The sequence below is a fragment of the Bos indicus x Bos taurus genome, chromosome 4, assembly GCF_003369695.1.
Source record: "Bos indicus x Bos taurus breed Angus x Brahman F1 hybrid chromosome 4, Bos_hybrid_MaternalHap_v2.0, whole genome shotgun sequence".
Taxonomy (NCBI): domain Eukaryota; kingdom Metazoa; phylum Chordata; class Mammalia; order Artiodactyla; family Bovidae; genus Bos; species Bos indicus x Bos taurus.
In genome coordinates, this window is record NC_040079.1 from 69103370 (window position 1) to 69125944 (window position 22575).

A 22575-nucleotide genomic window follows, 5' to 3' on the forward strand; every position below is an offset into this window, starting at 1 on the left:
TGAGTCAGTGATGCTATCTAAACATCTCATCCTCTGCCACTGCTTTCTCTGTTTGCCTTCAATCTTTTCCAGCATCAGGCTTCTCTTGTGGCTCAGCTGGTAAAGAATATGCCTGCATGAGGGAGACTTGGGTTCGATCCCTGGGTTGGGAAGATCCTCTGGAGAAGGCAAAGGCTATCCACTCCAGTATCCTTGCCTGGAGAATTTCATGGACTCTATAGACCAAATTCAGACTTAAATTGAAGAAAGTAGGGGAAACCACTAGACCATTCAGGTATGACCTAAATCAAATCCCTTATAATTATACAGTGGAAGTGAGAAATAGATTTAAGGGACTAGATCTGATAGACAGAGTGCCTGATGAACTATAGACGGAGGTTCGTGACATTGTACAGAAGACAGGGATCAAGACCATCCCCATGGAAAAGAAATGCAAAAAAGCAAAACGGCTGTCTGGGGAGGCCTTACAAATAGCTGTGAATAGAAGCCAAGCGAAAACCAAGGAGAAAAGGAAAGATATCTGAATGCAGAGTTCCAAAGAATAGCAAGGAGAGATAAGAAAGCCTTCTGCAGCGATCAATGCAAAGAAATAGATGAACATAACAGAATGGGAAAGTCTAGAGATCTCTTCAAGAAAATTAGAGATACCAAGGGAACATTTCATGCAAAGATGGGTACAATAAAGGACAGAAATGGTAGGGACCTAACAGAAGCAGAAGATATTAAGACGAGGTGGCAAGAATACAAAGAACTGTACAAAAAAGATCTTCACAAACCAGATAATCACAATGGTGTGATCACTCACCTAGAGCCAGACATCCTGGAATGTGAAGTCAAGTGGACCTTAGCATCACTGTGAACAAAACTAGTGGAGGTGATGGAACTCCAGTTGAGCTATTTGAAATCCTAAAAGATGATGCTGTGAAAGTGCTGCACTCAATACGCCAGCAAATTTGGAAAACTCAGCAGTGGCCACAGGACTGGAAAAGGTCAGTTTTCATTCCAATCCCAAAGAAAGGCAGTGCCAAAGAATGATCAAACTACCACACAATTGCTCTCATCTCACATGCTAGTAAAGTAATGCTCAAAATTCTCCAAGCCAGGCTTCAGCAATACGTGAACTGTGAACTTCCAGATGTTCAAGCTGGTTTTAGAAAAGGCAGAAGAACCAGAGATCAAATGGCCAACATCTGCTGGATCATGGAAAAAGCAAGAGAGTTCCAGAAAAACATCTATTTCTGCTTTATTGACTATGCCAAAGCCTTTGACTGTATGGATCACAATAACCTGTGGAAAATTCTGAAAGAGATGGGGATACCAGACCACCTGACCTGCCTCTTGAGAAACCAGTATGCAGGTCAGGAAGCAATAGTTACAACTGGACATGGAACAGCAGACCTGTTCCCAATAGGAAAAGGAGTACATCAAGGCTGTATATTGTCACCCTGCTTATTTAACTTATATGCAGAGTACATCATGAGAAACATTGGGCTGGAAGAAGCACAAGCTGGAATCAAGATTGCCGGGAGAAATACCAATAACCTCAGATATGCAGATGACACCACCCTTATGGCAGAAAGTGAAGAGGAACTCAAAAGGCTCTTGATGAAAGTAAAAGAGGAGAGTGAAAAAGTTGGCTTAAAGCTCAACATTCAGAAAACTAAGATCATGGCATCCGGTCCCATCACTTCATGGGAAATAGATGAGGAAACAGTGGAAACAGTGTCAGACTTTATTTTTCTGGGCTCCAAAATCACTGCAGATGGTGACTGCAGCCATGAAATTAAAAGACACTTACTCCTTGGAAGGAAAGTTATGACCAACATAGATAGCATATTCAAAAGCAGAGACATTACTTTGCCAACAAAGGTCCGTCTAGTCAAGGCTATGGTTTTTCCAGTGGTCATGTATGGATGTGAGAGTTGAACTGTGAAGAAAGCTGAGCGCCAAAGAATTGATGCTTTTAAACTGTGGTGTTGGAGAAGACTCTTGAGAGTCCCTTGGACTGCAAAGAGATCCAACCATTAGAGTCCATCCTAAAGGAGATCAGTCCTGGGTGTTCATTGGAAGGTCTGATGCTGAAGCTGAAACTCCAATACTTTGGCCACCTCATGCAAAGAGTTGACTCATTAGAAAAGACCCTGATGCTGGGAAGGATTGGGGGCAGGAGGAGAAGGGGACAACACAGGATGAGATGGCTGGATGGCATCACCGACTCAATGGACATGAGTTTGGGTAAACTCCGGGAGTTGGTGATGGACAGGGAGGCCTGGCGTGCTGGGATTCATGGGGTCACAAAGAGTCGGCTATGATTGAGCGACTAAACTGAACTGATTGTCCATGGGGTTGCAAAAAGTCAGACAGGGCTGAACAACTTTCACTTTCACTTTCCCAGCATCAGGGTCTTTTCCAATGAATCGGCATTTCCCATCAGGTGGTCAAATACTGGAGCTTCAGCATCAGTCCTTCCAGTGAATATTCAGGGCTGATTTCCTTTAGGATTGACTGGTTTGATCTCTGGGCAGTCCAAGGGACTCTCAAGAATCTTCCACAGGACCACAGCTAGAAAACATCCATTTTTTGACACTCAGCCTTTTTTATGGTCCAACTCTCACATCCATACATGACTTTTGGGAAAACCCTAGCTTTGACTCTATGGACAAAGTGATGGCTCTGCTTTTTAATACATTGTCTAGGTTTGTCATAGCTTCCCTTCCAAGGAGCAAGCATCTTCATGACTGCAGTCACCGTCTACAGTGATTTTGGAGCCCAAGAAAATAAAGTTTCTCACTGTTTCCAAAAGGACCAGATGCCAAGGTCTTAGTTTTTTGAATGTTGAGTTTTAACCCAGGTTTTTCACTCTCCTCTTTCACCCTCATCAAGAAGCCCTTTAGTTCCTCTTCACCTTCTGCCATTGCCATTAGAGTTCTATCCTCTGCATATCTGAGCTTATTGATATTTCTCCTGGCAGTCTTGATTCCAGCTTATGATCCATCCAGCCCAGCATTTTGCGTGACGTACTCTGCATGTGTACATGCTAAGGTGCTTCAGTTTTGTCTGACTCTTTGTGACTGCATGGGCTATTGCCAGCCAGGCACCTCTGTCCATGGGATTCTCCAGGCAAGAACATTGGAATGGGTTGCCACGCCCTCTTTCAGAGATAGAAACCCTACCTCTTATGTCTTTTGCATTGGCAGGCAGGTTATTTACCTTTAGCGCCACTTGGGAGGCCCAGTACTGTGAACAGAAGTTAAATAAGCAGGGTGACAGTAGATAGCCTTGATATACTCCTTTCCCTATTTTGAACCAGTCAACTACTCTGTGTCCGGTTCTAACTCATGCTTCTTGACCTGCATACTGGTTTCTCAGCAGACAGGTAAGGGAGTCTGGTACTCCCCTCTCTTTAACAAGTTTTAACAAACTGTTGGGATCCACACAGTCAAAGACTTAACATACTCAATGAAGCAGAAATAGATGCTTTTTCAGGAATTCCCTTGCTTTTTCTGTGATCCAAAGGATATTGGCAATTTGGTCTCTGGTTCCTCTGCCTTTTCTAAATCCAGCTTATACATCTGGAAGTTCTCGGTTCACATACTCTTAAAGCCTAGCTTGAAGAATTTTGAGCATAACCTTGCAAACATGCAAAATGAGGGCAACTGTACAGTAGTTTGAATATCTATGGCATTGCTCTTCTCTGGGGCTGGAATGAAAATTAACCTTTTCTAGTCCTATGGCCACTGCTGAGTTTTCCAAATTTGCTGAAATATTGAATGCAGCACTTCAACAGCATCATTTTTTAGGATTTTAAATAGCTCAACTGGAATTCCTTCACCTCTACTAGCTTTGCTCGTAGTAATGCTTCCTAAGGCCCACTTAATTTCACACTCCAGGATGTCTGGCTGTAGGTGAGTTACCACACCATCGTGGTTATCTGGGTCATTAAGACCTTTCTTGTATAGTTCTTTGGTGTATTCTTGCCCCCTCTTCTTAATCTCTTCTGCTTCTGTTAGGTCCTTACCATTTCTGTCTTTTATCATGCACCATCCTCACATGAAATGTTCCCTTGATATTTCCAAGTTTCTTGAAGTGATCTCTGGTATTTCCCATTCTATTGTTTACTTCTTCGCACTGTTCATTTATGAAGGGTTTCTTATCGTTCCTTGCTATTCTCTGGAACTCTGCATTCAGTTGGGTATATCTTTCCTTTTCTCCTTTGCCCTTCACTTCTCTTCTTTCTCAGCTATTTGTAAAGCCTCCTCAGACAACCACTTTGCCATCCTGCATTTCTTTTTCTTTGGTATGGTTTTGATCACTAACTCCTGTACAATGTTATGAACCTCTGTCCATAGTTCTTCAGACACTCTATCAGATCTACTCCTTTGAAGCTAGTCGTCACCATCACTGTATAATCATACGGGATTTGATTTAGGTCATACCTGAATGGCCTAATGGTTTTCCCTACTTTCTTTAATTAAAGCCTAAGTTTTGCAATAAGAAGCCCATGATGTGAGCCACAGGCAGCTCCAGGTCTTGTTTTTTTGCTGACTATATAGAGTTTCTCCATCTGGGTCTGTGAAGAACATAATCAATCTGATATTGGTATTGACCACCTGGTGATGTCCACATATAGTCATATCTTGGGTTGTTGGAAAATGGTATTTGCTACGACCGGTGTGTTCTCTTAAGAAAACTCTTATTAGCCTTTGCCCTGCTTCTTTATTTTGTACTCTGAGGCCAAACTTGCCTGTTATTCTGGGTCTCTCTTGACTTCCTACTTTTGCATTCAAATCCCCTATGATGAAAAGACATCTTTTTTTGGTGTTGGTTCTAGAAAGTCTTGTAATTCTTCATAGAAGCAGTCAGCTTCAGCTTCTTCTGCATCAGTGGTTGGCACACTGACTTGGATTACTGTGATGTTGAATGGTTTGCTTTGGAAATGAACTGAGATCATTCTATCATTTTTGAGATTGCACCGAAGTATTGCATATTGGACTCTATGAGGGCTATTGCATTTCTTCTAAGTGAGTCTTGCCCACAGTAGTAGATGCAATGGTCATCTGAATTAAATTTGCCCATTCTTGTCCATTTCAGTCACTGATTGCTAAGATGTTGATGTTCAATCTTGCCATCTCCTGCTTGACCATGTCTAATTTACCTTGATTCATGGACCTAACATTCCAGGTTCCTATGCAATATTGTTCTTTACTGCATCAGACTTTACTTTCACCACCAGACACATCCACAACTGAGCATCATTTCTGCTTTAGCCCAGACATTTCATTCTTCCTGGAGCTATTAGTAATTGCCCTCTGCTCTTCCTCTGTAGCATACTGGACACCTTCTCACACAGAGGGCTCCTCTTCCGGTGTTGTATCTGTTTGCCTCTTCATACTGTTGATTGGGTTCTCTTGGCAAAAAATACTTCTTCCTGCAGTGGACCACATTTTATCTCAACTCTTCACTATGACCCATTCATCTTGGGTGGCCCTGCATGGCAAGGCTCATGGCTTCACTGAGTTATGCAAGCCCTTTCACCACAAGAAGCCTGTGATCCATGAAGGGGAAATGACCAACTACTAGATTTTTATTTTCAGTCTTTACTCAACAGCTTCCAACATAACTGATCTCTCTGCTCTTCAATTCACTCCTCATGGATTTCCTCACATTTCACTGGTCATCCTCTAATGTTGTTCCTTTGCTGGCCCCTTCCCTGTTTGCTGCTGCTCAGTCACTTCAGTTGTGTCCAACTCTGTGCAACCCCATAAGACAGCAGCCCACCAGGCTCTGCTGTCCCTGGGATTCTCCAGGCAAGAACACTGGAGTGGGTTGCCATTTCCTTCTCCAATGCATGAAAGTGAAAAGTCAAAGTGAAGTCGCTCAGTCATGTTTGACTCTTCGCAACCCCATGGACTCCAGCCTACCAGGCTCCTCCGTCCACGGGATTTTCTCTTATTTTTTTTATCTGTGTTCACTGCCTTCATAACCTAATCCAGTTCCATGACTTTAAAAACTATCTCTAGACTGCTGATTCTCAGATATGTAAACCCAGCTCATACCCATCTTCAGAATTCTTGCTTATCTGATACCTCCTACAGAGACACCCTAAAAGATGTCTCAAATTCATAATTCAAAATGTAACTCCTGATCTTTGTCGACAAAATCAGCTTCACCCACAGCCTTTCCCTTGACAGCTGAGGGCAACGCTATACTGCCAGTTGTTCAGGCTGAAAATCTTGGGCGTTATCCATAAATCCCATCTCTCGTAATTCACAGTCAGTGATTAGGAAGTTCTGTTGGCTTATCCTTAGCTATATCCAGAACCCACATGTCCTTATCTACTACGATCCTGAACTGAGACGTCATTACTGGCTATATTAGGCCTGTGACTTCCTAGTTGATGGTTGACAAAGCAGTTAGAGACACCATTATAATGTACACCATTCTTATTAGGGACATTGCCAGGATTCGCTTTTACAATTATTATGAGATTCCTTTATCTTTTCTTAGTAACCATTTAAGCAATTTTTTTGGAATACGGTTGATTTACAATGTTGTATTAGTTAGAAGCTCACTTATGTCTAAGTCAATAAAAGCAAATTCTATCATGAAATAGCTAACAGATATCTTTTTTAATAGGGTAGGACTGCTTATAATGTTCCTAAATTTAAAAAAGGACAGAAATTCTTAAAAAAAAAAATGTACACCAGGTCCCATCACTCCTATGCTCAAACACTGAAATAGCTACCTTAAGTCCCCAAAATGGCTCCACCCTCCTGCCCTCCTGTAAATTCTTTGACCTGTCTTCCTATTTCCTTCCCTCACTCATTCCAACCCGGTCATTCAGCCCTGAGTGCCGTTCCTCAAACACACAGATAGGCTCCTACTTGTTAGGGCATCAGTCCATTTGACACTCTGCCTGGAAAGTTCTTACCTGAGAGAGTCTCAGAGCTACCCCTTCCTCACCTCCAAGTGTTTGCTCAAATGTCTTAGTGGTGAGGCTACCTGCCTATCATTTTAAAAATTGAAACCTACCCTCTCACTCCCCATCCCTCTTGGTCTTTTATGTAACACATATTATCATCTCACATACTATATAATGAATCATTTCTTATGTTTATTGTTCATTTTCTGTCTCAGTGTTAGAATGTAAGCTCAAGACCAACTACTGAGAGGGCTGGCTGACCGGATGGGGTGAGTGATCATCCTGACATAAGAGGTCAGACTATTTCATTTGATCTAGCACTCCAGGTTGGTAGGTGCCCAATATGCTACTGAAGATCAGTGGAGAAATAACTTCAGAAAGAATGAAGGGATGGAGCCAAAGCAAAAACAACACCCAGTTGTGGATATGACTGGTGAGAGAAGCAAGGTACAATGCTGTAAAGAGCATTATTGCATAGGAACCTAGAATGTTAGGTCCATGAATCAGAGCAAACTGGAAGTGGTCAAACAGGAGGTGGCAAGAGTGAACGTTGACATTCTAGGAATCAGCGAACTAAAATGGACTGGAATGGGTGAATTTAACTCAGATGACCATTATATCTACTACTGTGGGCAGGAATCCCTTAGAGGAAATGGAGTCACCATCATGGTCAACAAAAGAGTCTGAAATGCAGTACTTGGATGCAAAAAAAAAAAAGCCTCCTGATGAAAGTGAAAGAGGAGAGTGAAAAAGTTGGCTTCAAACTGAACATTCAGAAAACTAAGATGGCACCCGGTCCCGTCACTTCATGGCAAATAGATGAGGAAACAGTGGAAACAGTGGCTGACTTTATTTTTGGGGCGGCTCCAAAATCACTGCAGATGGTGACTGCAGCCATGAAATTAAAAGATGCTTCCTCCTTGGAAGGAAAGTTATGACCAACCTAGATAGCATATTCAAAAGCAGAGACATTACTTTGCCAACAAAGGTCTGTCTAGTCAAGGCTATGGTTTTTCCAATAGTCATGTATGGATGTGAGAGTTGGAGTATAAAGAAAGCTGAGCAATGAAGCATTGATGCTTTTGAACTGTGGTGTTGGAGAAGACTCTTGAGAGTCCCTTGGACTACAAGGCAATCCAACCAGTCCATCCTAAAGGAGGTCAGTCCTGGGTGTTCACTGGAAAGACTGATGTTGAAGCTGAAACTCCAATACTTTGGCCACCTGATGGGAAGAGCTGACTCATTTGAAAAGACCCTGATGTTGGGAAAGATTGAGGGCAGGAGGAGAAGGGGACGACAGAGGATGAGATGGTTGGATGGCATCACCGACTCAATGGACATGAGTTTGGGTGGACTCCGGGAGTTGGTGATGGACAGGGATGCATGGAATGCTATAGTTCATGGGGTCACAAAGAGTTGGACACAATTGAGTGACTGAAATGAACTGAGAACTCCATATTCACACACCCGCAAGTGAAACTTTCACAGCATGTGCTGAGAAGCATATACTCTTAGAGCTAGAATGGAATCAAAAGGTTATCTTCCTAGACAGGCAGGCAACCAGATATTGAGAGATAACTGACCTGCCTACATTCACAAAGACAGCTAATAGCAAACTAGTTGGCCATGATTTTTTTTTTTTTGTACCTTCCTAGTCTCATGTCTAGAAAGATAATCTAAGTCAGAAGAAAAAAAAGCAATGATTATTAAATATTGTCCAAGGTCAAAGACTAGAAAGAGCTAGCACTGTTTCAGTAATTCTGTAAAAAGCCATTCTACATGGAAAAATAAAAGTATCCCATTTATAATCAGTGTTTCTATAGCAGCTAGTGTTGAATAGAAGTTAAGAAGAGAATGAGAAAACTGAAGCTGCATCAGCATCTTCCCCACAGTCCCAGAGGCCCCTGCATTGTGGATGCAGGACAAGCCGCGCAGCTGCACAGGCACTCACTCAGATTCTCCAGCAGGTGCTTGCAGTCATCAGTAGCAACATCGTGTGCGGTCCGATTACACTTATCTCTTCTTTCCGGCTCCAGCCCTCCGTGCCTACACAAGACTTCTAGGCAGTTCTGTGAAGACAAGAACTCCATTACCTCCTGTCCAAATGAATCAACTCAAGTGAAAACTCCAAGGGAAGATTCAGCAACCTGTGGCAAGCCAATCAGGAATTCTCGATCAGAAAGCTTATTTCTTTTCCAACAACCCAAATATACAGATTAATCTAAACACTGTCTCCAAGTAAAAAGCAAAGAGGGCTTCATTTACATGTGATTCACAGGATCAAAACACTGCTGCTCTTAGAACAGCCTCTTAGGTTCCAAGACAAAAACTGGCTGACTAATCACTCAGTTTGCAGAGTGCCATTAAGGGAAAAAGACTTGGGCAGACAGTATCCTTTTATGGTAATCTGGAAATACAAAAAGACTTCTGCTACAACCGAATGCCCAGCATTGTCTTCTAGACCAGGTATTGTCTTCCTGGTCATAAAAGTGCAGAGTTCAAATTCTGTCCCAGAGTCCTTGTAACCACAAATATATTTTGGATCTTATGTTGTCTTATTTTTTATTTGAAAATTATATGTAAATACCATATTGACTGAGGTTTTAGAAAAACACTCTCAATAGACATGGAAGTTACGTGCCCTTGCTTTTTAAGTTTCTTCTGTATTGCTCCAGGGAGTCTCCACTCAAAAGGTATCACTAGCCTTTGAGGTGAAAGGTCTTGGTTTTCCAAAGTTTTTCGATTCAAAGTGGTAGACAGACAATATATATATATGCAAACATTTTCAAGTAAGTGCATGGCAGGATACTACATTGGGATATTTATCAAGGAGCTCTGCTATTTCAACTTCTATTACTTCCTGATTTGTCTCCTGATTTCCCATCAAAGTAAGCACAAAATGGAATAAACCAGAAACCATGAAAAGGAACTAACAACCAAAACAAGCACTGTTCTTTTCATCACTTCCCTACACGTACACACACACTTACACACACACACACACACACACAGGCTTTGGGCAGACTTTCACTTTTGACAACCCAGTAAACTAGGAGTCTGAACAGCTTTCCCTAATCTTGCTGTAAGATACTTTTTTGTGTGTTTTATAAAACATGTTTTCCTTACTGATGTAAGGAAAATACATACATAATATCTATGTAGAAAAGTACATAAATAAGTGTGAAGCTTGCAGAATTACCACAAAGTGAACATACTTGTGGGAGGAGTATTCTGGAAGCCCCCTTAATGTTCCATCTCAACCACTAATCCCTCCTTTCTCCTCACAAAGGCAGCTACTATTATGATTTCTAAGATGGGAAGTCCACTTAGCCTGTTTTAAGAGTTTTATATAAATGGAACCATATTACAGGTACACTTTTATATCTGGCTTCTTTTCAATCACCATAATACTATAAAATTCATACATGTATTAGGAATAGTTATAATTCAATTCATCCTATTTTAAAATTACTGTGTATCACATGGATATACCACAGTTCATCTCTACTCTTGTTGGTGGGCATTTGGGTTCTACTATGGACATTCTGATACGTGTCCTTTGGCAGACACAGGTACACATTTCTATTGGGTATACATACAGAGTCGGTCTGCTGGGGCACAGGGTATGCACACGTTCTGTATCTGTGTATACTGCAAAGAGCTTTTAAAAGTGGCTATACCAAACTCCACTCCCACCAGGAGTATATTTGAGTTCCAGTTGCTTCCTATTGCCTCCTAAACATATTTTAAATGCAATCATAGTCCACGAGGAAATACAAGGAACGCATAAGGGTCAGAAAGAAAAAGAGTAAGCTGAGATCACCAAGTAAGTGAAATATGAAAAGGAAGCCAGTGCTGATTTAATATAGGGGCTCTTTTTGGATGCTTGAGGGGATGGGAGACAAGGCCTTGGTACCTGCAAAATGGAGGAGCTGAATAAAGAAAATCTGTTTGCCTGCAAAGGGATTAACTGACAGCGTTTATCACTGCTGCTGTCGAGGCTGGAGGAATCTCCTCTAACAATCAAGTCTGGCTTTCATAGATCTGGGGCTCAAGTTTTAAAAAATCACTAAGCTAAGAAATGAACTAAAAACTAAGCCAAATAAATAAATAATAGTTTTTATCCCATTGATATTACTAATTTGTACAACATCAGTAAATGCATGAGAGTTAATGAAATTGACTCAAATAAAAGATTCAAGCAGAATGAAATCTGAGCACTAAACTTCATGAATTCTCAGATGATAAGAGACAGAAATAATACATTTATTACACAAGTTAGTACTTGTAGCAAAAACAGGTTAGAGGTAAAACAGACCTGGTGTCTTATCCTGCCAATATAAATGATTTTTATCTGACTTTTGGTAAATCATTTAACATTTTCTGCTTCAGTTTCCTTATCTGTGTCTCATATATCTATATTTCAAAAGGTTGTTAGGTGATTTAAATGAAAAGCTAGTAATTTATATTCTTGGCACATAGAACACTCTCAATATTTATTAGCTTGCTGTATTTGTTACAATCAACATAATCATCACTAATTAGAAAACAGCCCAAGTATTCAAGTAAGTGGTGAGGAATTATAGCACATCAACAAATGTCACAATTCTAGGTGATGTTAGTTCAAATTAGAAACAGAAATGATAAAAGATGCAACCAAAATTTGCAAGATTCAAGTCCACCTATAAGGTGGGTTGTGTATAATTATTATAGTCAGGCAGATCAGTAGGCAATAATCTAAGCAGTGGCTTTCTCTATAAGGAAGCACAGAATGTCAGAAAGACAGCAGAATAAGGCATATCCAAATGGGGCCACAACTGTGAGTCTCCCAGCACTCTGCTGAGCTCCATGGGGAACACAAAGAAGATGAGAACTTTACCTAACCGACACTTAACAACAGCAGCTACAAAAACTATTCAAGCACATGCTAAGCGCCAGGCACCGTTACAAGACTGCACGTGTATTTAGTGCTCATCAAACCTCACAACGTTATGAAATAGGAACTAAGCACCTGCATGCCAGGAGCTGTGTCAAGACCCCAGGGTTGTGACGATGAATAAGGTAACAGTTCTGTTTCTCCGGCAGAAACATGACATGTTGTCAAGAGTCATGAGGAAAACATGCAGGAAAGGGGGCCTATGGAAGTGAGGGGCAAAGTTTTACTCAGCAGAAGAAGAAGCGGGAAAGGTAGAGAAAAACATCTAAGCTCTCTCACTGATGGGTGGGATCTGAGCGAAGAGAACAAATGCTGTGATGCCAACTGCTGTTTCTGGACACGGATTCTCAGGGGACCTAAACTGGGTAGACTATTCCAAGGGATGTAGAGCAGGTAGTCCAGATGACTAAGTCTAAGTTAAAGTGCTATTAACCACAACATAGATACATGTCTCTAGCGAGCAGAAACTTTAAAAGGCAGTGGGCTTTGGTTTCGGCTTCTATTTTCACTCACATCCCAATTGCCAGAACTTAGGTAGGCAGCCATGGTCATCTTCCAGGAAGCTGGAAAATGTAGTCTTTATTTGGGGCTGAACTCTGAGAGGTTTGTTATTGTAGAAGAGGGGAGAAGGGATGTTTAGGGTCAATGAACCACCTCTGTCAGTGGCCTTTAAGAGCTGAGAAGAAAGGTACCAGTGCCAGGTAGACTAAAAAGAACACTCACGTCCAAAGAGCTCGAGATAAGATCCAGCTCAGGGCAGGAAACCTGAGACACTGAGCTTGGGCAGAGGGAGTGGGAGGGAATTCAGTCCGCAAATGCACAGGTGAGGTCCAGCACCCACGTCAGGAACAACCTTGGGATGTGGCTGTGCCCACTGCTGGGCAGAGCAGGGGAGATGGAGAAACAACACGATGGGTAACAACAGCTGAGGAAGCAGAGATTTAGGGGGGAGACGAAGGTGGCTGGAGTTAGCCAGGAAGGGCTGAGGGTGAGGGAGCATGACTCTTTGCAGGAGACAGAAGGATACGTCTGGGTAGACAAGTGCCGTGATCAACTCAGTTCTGAAAACCAACTAGTGAGTTTGGAAGACATACTGAAAAACAAAGTGACAGGAAGGAGACCGGTTAAGAGAGAACTGTCATAAAATTTACTCATTTACTCCTTGATTCAACAAACGTTTAGTACCCGTGGGCCAGAGGCTGCTGAGCACAATATATACAATGATGAAAGTGATTTTTTTGGAGGCAGTGGAGAGGGAAGCGGGTATATAAATAATTCCAGTAAAGAACAAGCTCCCTAAGTGAAGTGTGAAGAGGTACCCTGGGAGCAATGAACTCCTGGAAGCCAAGACCTAAGCTGAGATGTTTTCCAGGCAGGGAGGGGTCAGGACAGAAGGGGGCATTTGGGGTAATGGGAACAGCAGATGCAAAGGCAGGGAGAGGAGACAGCACAGGATATCTGCAGGATTCGAGCAGAGAGCACAGGGGAGAAGGAGCCAGCAGTGTGCTGGTGCAAAGAGGCTGAGGCCAGAGCTGGAAGGGACCTGACTGTCACGTACAGGGCTGGCACTCATCTTCGAAGTGACAGAAAGATCAGTTATCCTTGGAAAGATGAGGGGTAAAATACACGACCAACTAGAAAGGTCCCTCTCAAAGCAGCATAAAGGAGGTGGTGAGACTGGAGATGGGGAGACCACAGCAGCCTATGCAAGTTCAGACAGCCTGTGATGAGGGCTCCCCGAGGGACATCCTGGAATGTGTTTAAAAACAAAGCCTCCTCTTTGTTCATGCACTCATTTATAAAGGAATAAAATCTAGAATTGTATCCATCATTTGAACTCAGTAACTTAGGAAGATGGAGCAAGAGACACAAATGTCAGATGATGTTACTGGATTAAGAGAGGAGGAACAGAGATGCACTATAAACACAGAAGTCTGGGGACACATCCTCATGGAGCTGTTTGGTGGAAATAAATGCGAATATGGTCATCAGTAGGGCTTCCTGGATGGCTCAGCAGTAAAGAAGCAACCTGCAATGCATGAGATTTGCAGGAGATATGGGTTCGATCCCTGGTCAGGAAGATCCCCTGGAGAAGGAAATGGCAACCCACTCCAATATTCTTGCCTGGGAAATCCCATGGACAGAGGAGCCTGGCAGGCTACAGTCCATGGGGTCACAAAGAGCTGGACACAACTGAGTGACTAAACACCACCATCACCACTATAGATAGATAGCAATGGCCATCGATAGGGTTACCGTACATCTGTCTGAACTAAGACACTTTTAGGAGTAAAAGGGGGCACTGTTAATGGTTCCATTGGGATGATGGGCATCCACAAGGGCTGTATTGGGCCAACTGGGCTATCAAGGAGATGCCCTGTAAATCGTGGGCTTCGTACACAGGATCTTCCTGAAAGGACTGATGACGTGAGTAAGTGGCTAGAGAGAAGATTTTGGAACATCTACAGATTATATTCTGGGGACCAGTAAGATCATTCAAGGGGGAAAGTATAGAGTGAGAGGAGAAAAAGGGTCAAATTAGATCCATGAAAGGTGTCAGTGGAAAATACTGGAAAACACTGGAAAGTGCAGCTCTTCAGTGAGGGGTGGGAGCACAACTCTGGTTGGCCAGGTTTATGTGAGAATCCTTTAGGATCCTGTCAGTAAGTCACTGGTGGTTAAATTAAGCAAGTGTGCAACGCTCTGCACTGGACATTCTGGAATGAGGTTTTAAAAAAGAGCCTTTCCTTTGTCTACACACAGTTGAGTCAATCTGGCCTTTTCAAAAATAATCTTATAAAAATTAAGAGGAAAATAGTCAAGGAGAATCAAAAGCACAAAAAATAAAAGACTCCAAAGACTGGATTTCTATTTACCATGATTAGCATCTAGTCCCAAAGATTTGGTCCAACCTCACAAATTATCCTGTCTTTGTCTTTTCTAGCCAGGTACCCAACTCTCTGTGACAAGAAAGAATTTTAAGGACTCCTATCATTTTTTTTCTTCTTTGTAGGCATGACCTAGGGAGAGAAAATCTACATTGTAGGGCTCTATGTGGGCCTCTGCACTTAAGATACACACCTCATGCAGACCATCCATTTAGGGCGGATGCTAGAATGTGGGAGGAAATGCCTGGGATTCACCTGGTTAAGAGCTAAAAAGGCATCAGTCAGTCTACAATCCCAGAACAATGCGAGAACAGCATAAAGATGGCAACAAGAGGACCACTGCCTGACCAGAGGACCACGGGCCTGCTTAGGGATGACCTCTAGGATGGTGGAAAATAAATGACTGGAAAGCAGGTAAAAAGCCAGGTGGGAGATCTGGGCTTGGGAATAGTTACTGTAGAAGCCACAGTTGAAGTTGAAAGACTGGATAAATTCTTAAAAATAGGACTAGGCAGCTAGGATGGCTTGGGAGTTTCCTAGGGTTAAAAAAGAAAAACCAGAAAAAAAAAAAAAAAAAAACAAAGAAAAAGCCTGATCATCAAATTCAGAAGGGAAGCAAAGAAGGGGCAGTGTTGTGGAAGCCAAGGAGAGGTCTGCATTAGAATCAACATGTTAAACAACCCAGAAAGACTGAGTAAGAACAGGAGTGATAGGTAGCCTCCACCTTTGGCAATATGTAAGCTAGAGTTATAATCTACTCCTGGACTTACAACATGCAGAGTCCCTCAAATTAAGAATCTGTTGTATGAGAGCTTTGACAACCAGATGCTCAAATCCAGATACTCTCCCTAATCTATTTCTGCTGCAGGAACTTGATGTGTCAAAGTTCTCATGACAGAACACAGAGTTTCACTAAGAAATTCTTCTATCTACGCACACTGAGTGATGAAAACAAGTTTATCCTCAGTGACGAGTTCGGCCGTGCAGTAGTCACAGACCAGCTTTAGAGAGAGCTATGCTGGTTACCAAAGACCAAATGGTGATTATAAATTGCTTAGTCATTGGGAAAAAGACCAAGAACTAAGTGGAAAAAGGACTGACTGAGGAACCTGATCTTCTTTGAATTGACTTTGGGGAATTAGTTATGCGATTTCCCAAAACTGAAACTTTTTCATCTGCAAGGCAAGGGGGTTGGAATAGATGAGCTATGTGTCTTCAAGCTCCAAAATCCCACGTTTGTCAGTTGAGAAACATGTGGAAACTGAAGTGATATTCTTGGGTAACAATGCGCTACTACCTTATGTAGATCGGACACATGTATGCTATGGTAGAAAAAAAAAAAAACATACATCTTTTAAGCCCTACTGTGGTCAGTGTAGAATCTCTTCACCCACACAATGATTAACTCAGGACTGTAATGTATTTTTTCTGAAAACTACTCTTAGCAACTTAGTTGTGAATAGATTACCTCTCTGGACAACTATCTCAGCCACGATATAAACACTGTATTAGGCAAAGGATGCAAAAATATCTTCCAATACCCATGACTAGGAAGGCAGGCTGAGTGGTATCATGTGAAGAGTAATGAAACCAGGCAATCTGGTCTTCATTCCCAATGTCTATTCATCTCTCCATAGTTTGAAGTGAAGTGAAGTCGTTCAGTCGTGTCTGACTCTTTGCGACCCCGTGGACCGTAGCCTACCAGGCTTCTCCGTCCACGGGATTCTCCAGGCAAGAGTACTGGAGTGGGTTACCATTTCCTTCTCCAGGGGATCTTCCCGACCCAGGAATCGAACCCGGGTCTCCCGCATTGGAGGCAGACGCTTTAACCTCTGAGCCACCAGGGAAGTTCCATAGTTTAAATGTCCTAATTGTAATGAAGAAGTAAGCCTGGAAGACAAAGTATCTACTCCAGGGCAAAAAAAAAAAAAAAGCCTGTTATTTTAATCTATTATTTTTCTTTGCAGTGTGTCAATGTTGTCAGCCACGCTTACTTTCTAAAATCTCTCTTCTTATTCAAAATTTATCTTAAATTCTTAAAATAAGAGACTATTGGAAGAGTCATATTAGACATGAGAAATTCTATTTCCCTTGACAGAGCATCCACGTTGCCAAGGGCCTGGGAATCCATGAAGATACCATCTTCAGCCATGAAACCACCAAGCCTAATGAGGAGTTCATAAAGGAAGAGCTGAGTGGCACCATAAACCCCCACCCTAAAGGGTTACTCACCCTGGAGGGAGAGCTCCTCTCAGTGATGCTCAGGTTTCATATTCTTTTTTTCTTGCCTTCAGGTTGAGCGTATGAACAGCCTACCACTGTCAGTAACCTTTCACATTATACTCTGAGATTTTCTAGAAGAGGGAGGTAAGTAAAAAATCCACCCCTGCAACATACATTTTCTCCATCAAATGAGAGTCACTGTCCTAGATTACTTATGCCTATTCAAATTTAAGCCTTTCATATTTCCCATCTTTGCCTTCCAAGTACTTTTATGTCAAATGTCATTGCATTCCATTCAAATCAATACACAAATATCAAGCTCATATAATTACTGTAGGTTTTTTTTTTTTTTTTTTTTAAAGGATAATCGGGAGTAAACTACTACTACCAAGCAATACCTCCACACTGGACTGACTCATTCCTGTTTCTCACTTGTTTCAAAAACACCCAAGTCCAAGATGAACAGCTTCTGCTCTAGATCATAACACAGGAAGTTACCAACCAGGAGCTCCAAATGCACATTTCTAGCTATTTCCAGATATCTCCATCTGGATGAACACGTCCCAGCATTAAATTCAGCATGCCTAAACCCACATTCTATCTGCTGGATCACAACAACACCTCTTCTTTCCTCTTTCTGGGAATGTAACTATGATCCTTCTATTCATCCCATTCATTCAATGCATCTAATCTGTCTGCAGTTCTTGGACATTTCTACTCTGTGACCTCTCTTATGATTTCTACCAGTCTCATCATCTTTCACCTAGTCTCTCTCCCTGCCATCAACGTTCTCATAATCCCAAATCTTCTAAATGTCATTGCTCAATCAAGCAATTTAAACTATAGAGATGATTCTTTTGTTCCTTTGTACAAACTTTTCAACAGTTTTACTCTGTCTAGTAAATAAAACTCAGTGCATCACCGAAGGCCTGTGCCATACTATGAAACTCCTAGTCTTGTCTTCTCACCACTCTTCATAGCTCAACTGGAGCCTCTCTACTTCCATACCATTCCTACTGTTCCCTGCATCTGAACTACTCTCCTCTCCCAGTGATGGGTGACAAATGTAACCCAGCCTGCAAGGCCAAAATCATTTCTATCTCCTCCAGAATGAGTCATTTCTGAGCCTAATATTCCACAGCTCTGCTCCCTGAAATACATGCATTCTGTCTTGCAAAAAATAAGAATTTACATTTTTGTATTGTCTCAAATACATGTCTACTATCCTTGTTTTAAATTTTCTGTGCTTCTCTTATCCTATGCTTGTCTTGTATTTTGCACTCCTGCCACTGAACTAGGAGTTACCTAATCACATAAATGATTCCTACAAATGTTAGCTTCCATAATGCCTTGCACTCAGCTTCCTGATAGCTTTTCATTGTTAAAGCAATATTGCTAAAGTGATTTAAATGGAAAAAGAAGCATGAATGGATGGCTTCCTATGTCATGTTATTTCTTTAATAATCACAATCTTTCTCTAATGAGTGAAATCTAGAACTCTCTCTTATGAATCATGAGACAGCACACAGAGTGCATAGTGAGGGAGTTGAGAGTACAGAACATGTGTACCTGAATCCTGGTTCTCCCTCAAAATTATTGCATGGCCTTGGTACTAACTCAAACAATCTTGAGGCCTCAATCAATATCCAATTTCTCTTCCTAATTTTAATGAGATAAAATGTCTGGAATTACTCCCACATTTGTTAACAAACTCCAAACTGATTTTTATGACATCTCATATACGCTTGATGGTAAATATCTGCTGGACAAAAAATATAGTTGGTTCTTACTGGAAGCTGATCATTTCCAAAAATAGTGCTGCTCAGTCTCCAATTAGTCAAGCAAAATACACTCAGCCAACAGCAGCCAACTTTGCCACTCACCAAATTACAACTGTATAATGAGGCCAGCTGCTACCAGACACACCTTAAAACCCTTTGAAGCAGCAATATGGGCAGCAGTCCAGCCTTCACTGTCAGCGTGGTTGATGAGGTCTGCAGGAACAACAGGCTTGGATGTGCCTTCATGATGCTCTTCTTCTTGATCCAAGTCTAAGATGGCCAACCCGGGCTCCTCCTGCAACTTGTTTCCATGGGCTGGGGCTCTGTGGTACATAAGAAGCTTGAGGCTGTCCACATTACCAGTGTCCACGGCTGCATGAATTGGTGTCCAGCCATCCTGAAAATAAAACAACCAGGGGGAAAGAGTTGATTACAACATGAATGTTGAGAGCAGTGTTATTTAAAGTTCACATCTAAATATTCTTGGCCATGGACCACTGAGACAGGAAAAGCAGGCATTCCAATCCTGAATATCATCGATGAGCTAGGTTCTCTCAGACCTCTGTCAATTAGTGCCTTTTCCATAGCTCTGACTCATGTCTGCTATTTTGTAAGAGTTTCTTCTTAACACTCAACCATTTGGAGTGAGTTAGTAATACCCAGCCTGGTAAATATGCATTATATATGGTAAAACAAAATCTCAACTTAATATTATGAAAGAATGAACTTCAGCATACACATTTTTAAAAATTTATATCCAAGTATAATAAGCCAACTCTACTTATAGGGAAGTGTGCTAATTCTAGTCATCTTAAAATTTTATGCCACTGATTCCAGAAGGAAAGATTCTAGATAATATGGAAAAGGCAGACATAAAGGAAAATTATCTATCGGCCTCTATGGGCCTCTCTGGGATTGCAGATGGACACTGGTAAATGCAAGCTTAGAAACTGTTGCAACTAAAATATTGGGCCTATTCTCTAAAACATATTACTTTGAAGCCCCAATCATCCACTTAGCTGGTTGCTAGAACAGACTCAGAATTTTTTTTTTTTTTAGGGTAGCAGTTCTCAAAGTGTGGTTCACTGATCAGCACCATCAGCACCAACTGTGAACTTGTTAGAAATGTAAATTGTTGAGCCTCATCCCAGACTACTGAATCAGAAATCTCAAGGGGTGGGGCCCTGCATTCTGTTTTACCAGCCGTCTGGGCAACTCTGATGCACTGAAGTTTGACAAACTCTATTCTAAGGAAAATCTTGATCCCCTCTGTTCAGTTCAGTTCAGTCGCTCAGTCGTGTCCGACTCTTTGCAACCCCATGAATCGCAGCACGCCAGGTCTCCCTGTCCATCACCAACTCCCGGAGTTCACCCAGACTCACGTCCATCAGTCAGTGATGCCATCCAGCCATCTCATCCTCTGTCGTCCCCTTCTCCTCCCGACCCCAATCCCTCCCAGTATCAGAGTCTTTTCCAATGAGTCAACTCTTCGCATGAGGTGGCCAAAGTACTGGAGTTTCAGCTTCAGCATCATTCCCTCCAAAGAAATCCCAGGGCTGATCTCCTTCAGAATGGACTGGTTGGATCTCCTTGTAATCCAAGGGATTCTCAAGAGTCTTCTCCAACACCACAGTTCAAAAGCATCAATTCTTCAGCGCTCAGCCTTCTTCACAGTCCAACTCTCACATCCATACATGACCACAGGAAAAACCATAGCCTTGACTAGACAGACTTTTGTTGGCAAAGTAATGTCTCTGCTTTTGAATATGCTATCTAGGTTGGTCATAACTTTCCTTCCAAGGAGTAAGCGTCTTTTAATTTCATGGCTGCAGTCACCATCTGCAGTGATTTTGGAGCCCCCAAAAATAAAGTCTGACACTGTTTTAACTGTTTCCCCATCTATTTCCCATGAAGTGATGGGACCACATGCCATGATCTTCGTTTTCTGAATGTTGAGCTTTAAGCCAACTTTTTCACTCTCCACTTTCACTTTCATCAAGAGGCTTTTGAGTTCCTCTTCACTTTCTGCCATAAGGGTGGTGTCATCTGCATATCTGAGATTTTTGATTATTGATATTTCTCCCGGCAATCTTGATTCCAGCTTGTGTTTCTTCCAGTCTAGGGTTTCTCATGATGTACTCTGCATAGAAGTTAAATAAGCAGGGTGACAATATACAGCCTTGACATACTCCTTTTTCTATTTGGAACCAGTCTGTTGTTCCATGTCCAGTTCTAACTGTTGCTACCTGACCTGCATACAGATTTCTCAAGAGGTCTGATATCCCCATCTCTTTCAGAATTTTCCACAGTTGATTGTGATCCACACAGTCAAAGGCTTTGGCATAGTCAATAAAGCAGAAATAGATGTTTTTCTGGAACTCTCTTGCTTTTTCCATGATCCAGCAGATATTGGCAATTTGATCTCTGGTTCCTCTGCCTTTTCTAAAACCAGCTTGAACATCTGGAAGTTCACGGTTCACGTATTGCTGAAGCCTGGCTTGGAGAATTTTGAGCATTACTTTACTAGCTTGTGAGATGAGTGCAATTGTGCGGTAGTTTGAGCATTCTTTGGCACTGCCTTTCTTTGGGATTAGAATGAAAACTGACCTTTTCCAGTCCTGTGGCCACTGCTGAGTTTTCCATATGTGCTGGCATATTGAGTGCAGCACTTTCACAGCATCATCTTTCAGGATTTGAAATAGCTCAACTGGAATTCCATCACCTCCACTAGCTTTGTTCGTAGTGATGCTTTCTAAGGCCCACTTGACTTCACATTCCAGGATGTCTGGCTCTAGGTGAGTGATCACACCATCGTAATTATCTGGGTCATGAATATCTTTTTTGTACAGTTCTTCTGTGTATTCTTGCCACCTCTTCTTAACATCTTCTGCTTCTGTTAGGTCCATACCATTTCTGTCCTTTATTGAGCCCATCTTTGCATGAAATGTTCCCTTGGTCTCTCTAATTTTCTTGAAGAGATCTCTAGTCTTTCCCATTCTGTTGTTTTCCTCTATTTCTTTGCATTGATCACTGAGGAAGGCTTTCTTTTCTTGCTGTTCTTTGGAACTCTGCATTCAGATGCTTGTATCTTTCCTTTTCTCCTTTGCTTTTCACTTCTCTTCTATTCACAGCTATTTGTAAGGCCTCCCCAGACAGCCATTTTGCTTTTTTGCATTTCTTTTCCATGGGGATGGTCTTGATCCCTGTCTGCTGTACAATGTCACAAACCTCTGTAGTCTCTCATTTTTATATAGAGAGATGTCTGCCTTCTACTCAGGTATCCATCTTCATTAGATTTTTAAGACTATCATAAAAGAATTGATGATTATTTCTGTGATACGTATTTTGGTTTTATTTTCCCTCTAGCCTATTTTTTTTTTTTCATTTGGTATTTCATACTGCTACACTAAATTTTTTCCAATGAATAGAACTGATGCTTTTGAACTGTGGTGCTGGAGAAGACTCTTGAGAGTCCCTTTGTCTGCAAGTAGATCAAACCAGTCCATCCTAAAGGAAATCCGTCCTGAATATTCATTGGAAGGACTGATGCTGGAAACTCCAATACTTTGGCTACCTGATGCAAAGAACTGACTCACTGGAAAAGACCCTGATGCTGGGAAAGACTGAAGTTGGGAGGAGAAGGGGATGACAGAGGATGAGATGGTTGGATGGCATCACCGACTCGATGGACGTGAGTCTGAGTAAGCTCCAGGAGTTGGTAATGGACAGGTAAGCCTGGCAAGCTGCAGTCCATGGAGTCACAAAGAGTCAGACACGACTGAGTGACTGAACTGGACTGAATTGAATTGATAGTACACTTCAAAA

General features: G+C 41.9%; 1 protein-coding gene across 3 annotated transcripts in view; it reads right to left on the reverse strand.

Moving 5' to 3' along the window:
* The window catches only part of CTTNBP2 (cortactin binding protein 2), a 169370-nt gene that overhangs the window by 48803 nt on the left and 97992 nt on the right, over positions 1-22575 (reverse strand). For all 3 annotated transcript variants that reach the window (XR_003510776.1, XM_027539615.1, XM_027539614.1), the window contains exons 8-9: positions 18896-19147; positions 8874-8991 (exon numbers count right to left, since the gene is read on the reverse strand). Coding sequence is in view for 2 of the 3 variants with exons in the window: in XM_027539615.1 (XP_027395416.1) it covers positions 8874-8991; positions 18896-19147 (370 nt within the window). In the remaining variant the exon portion in view is untranslated. The remainder of the gene's footprint in view (positions 1-8873; positions 8992-18895; positions 19148-22575) is intronic.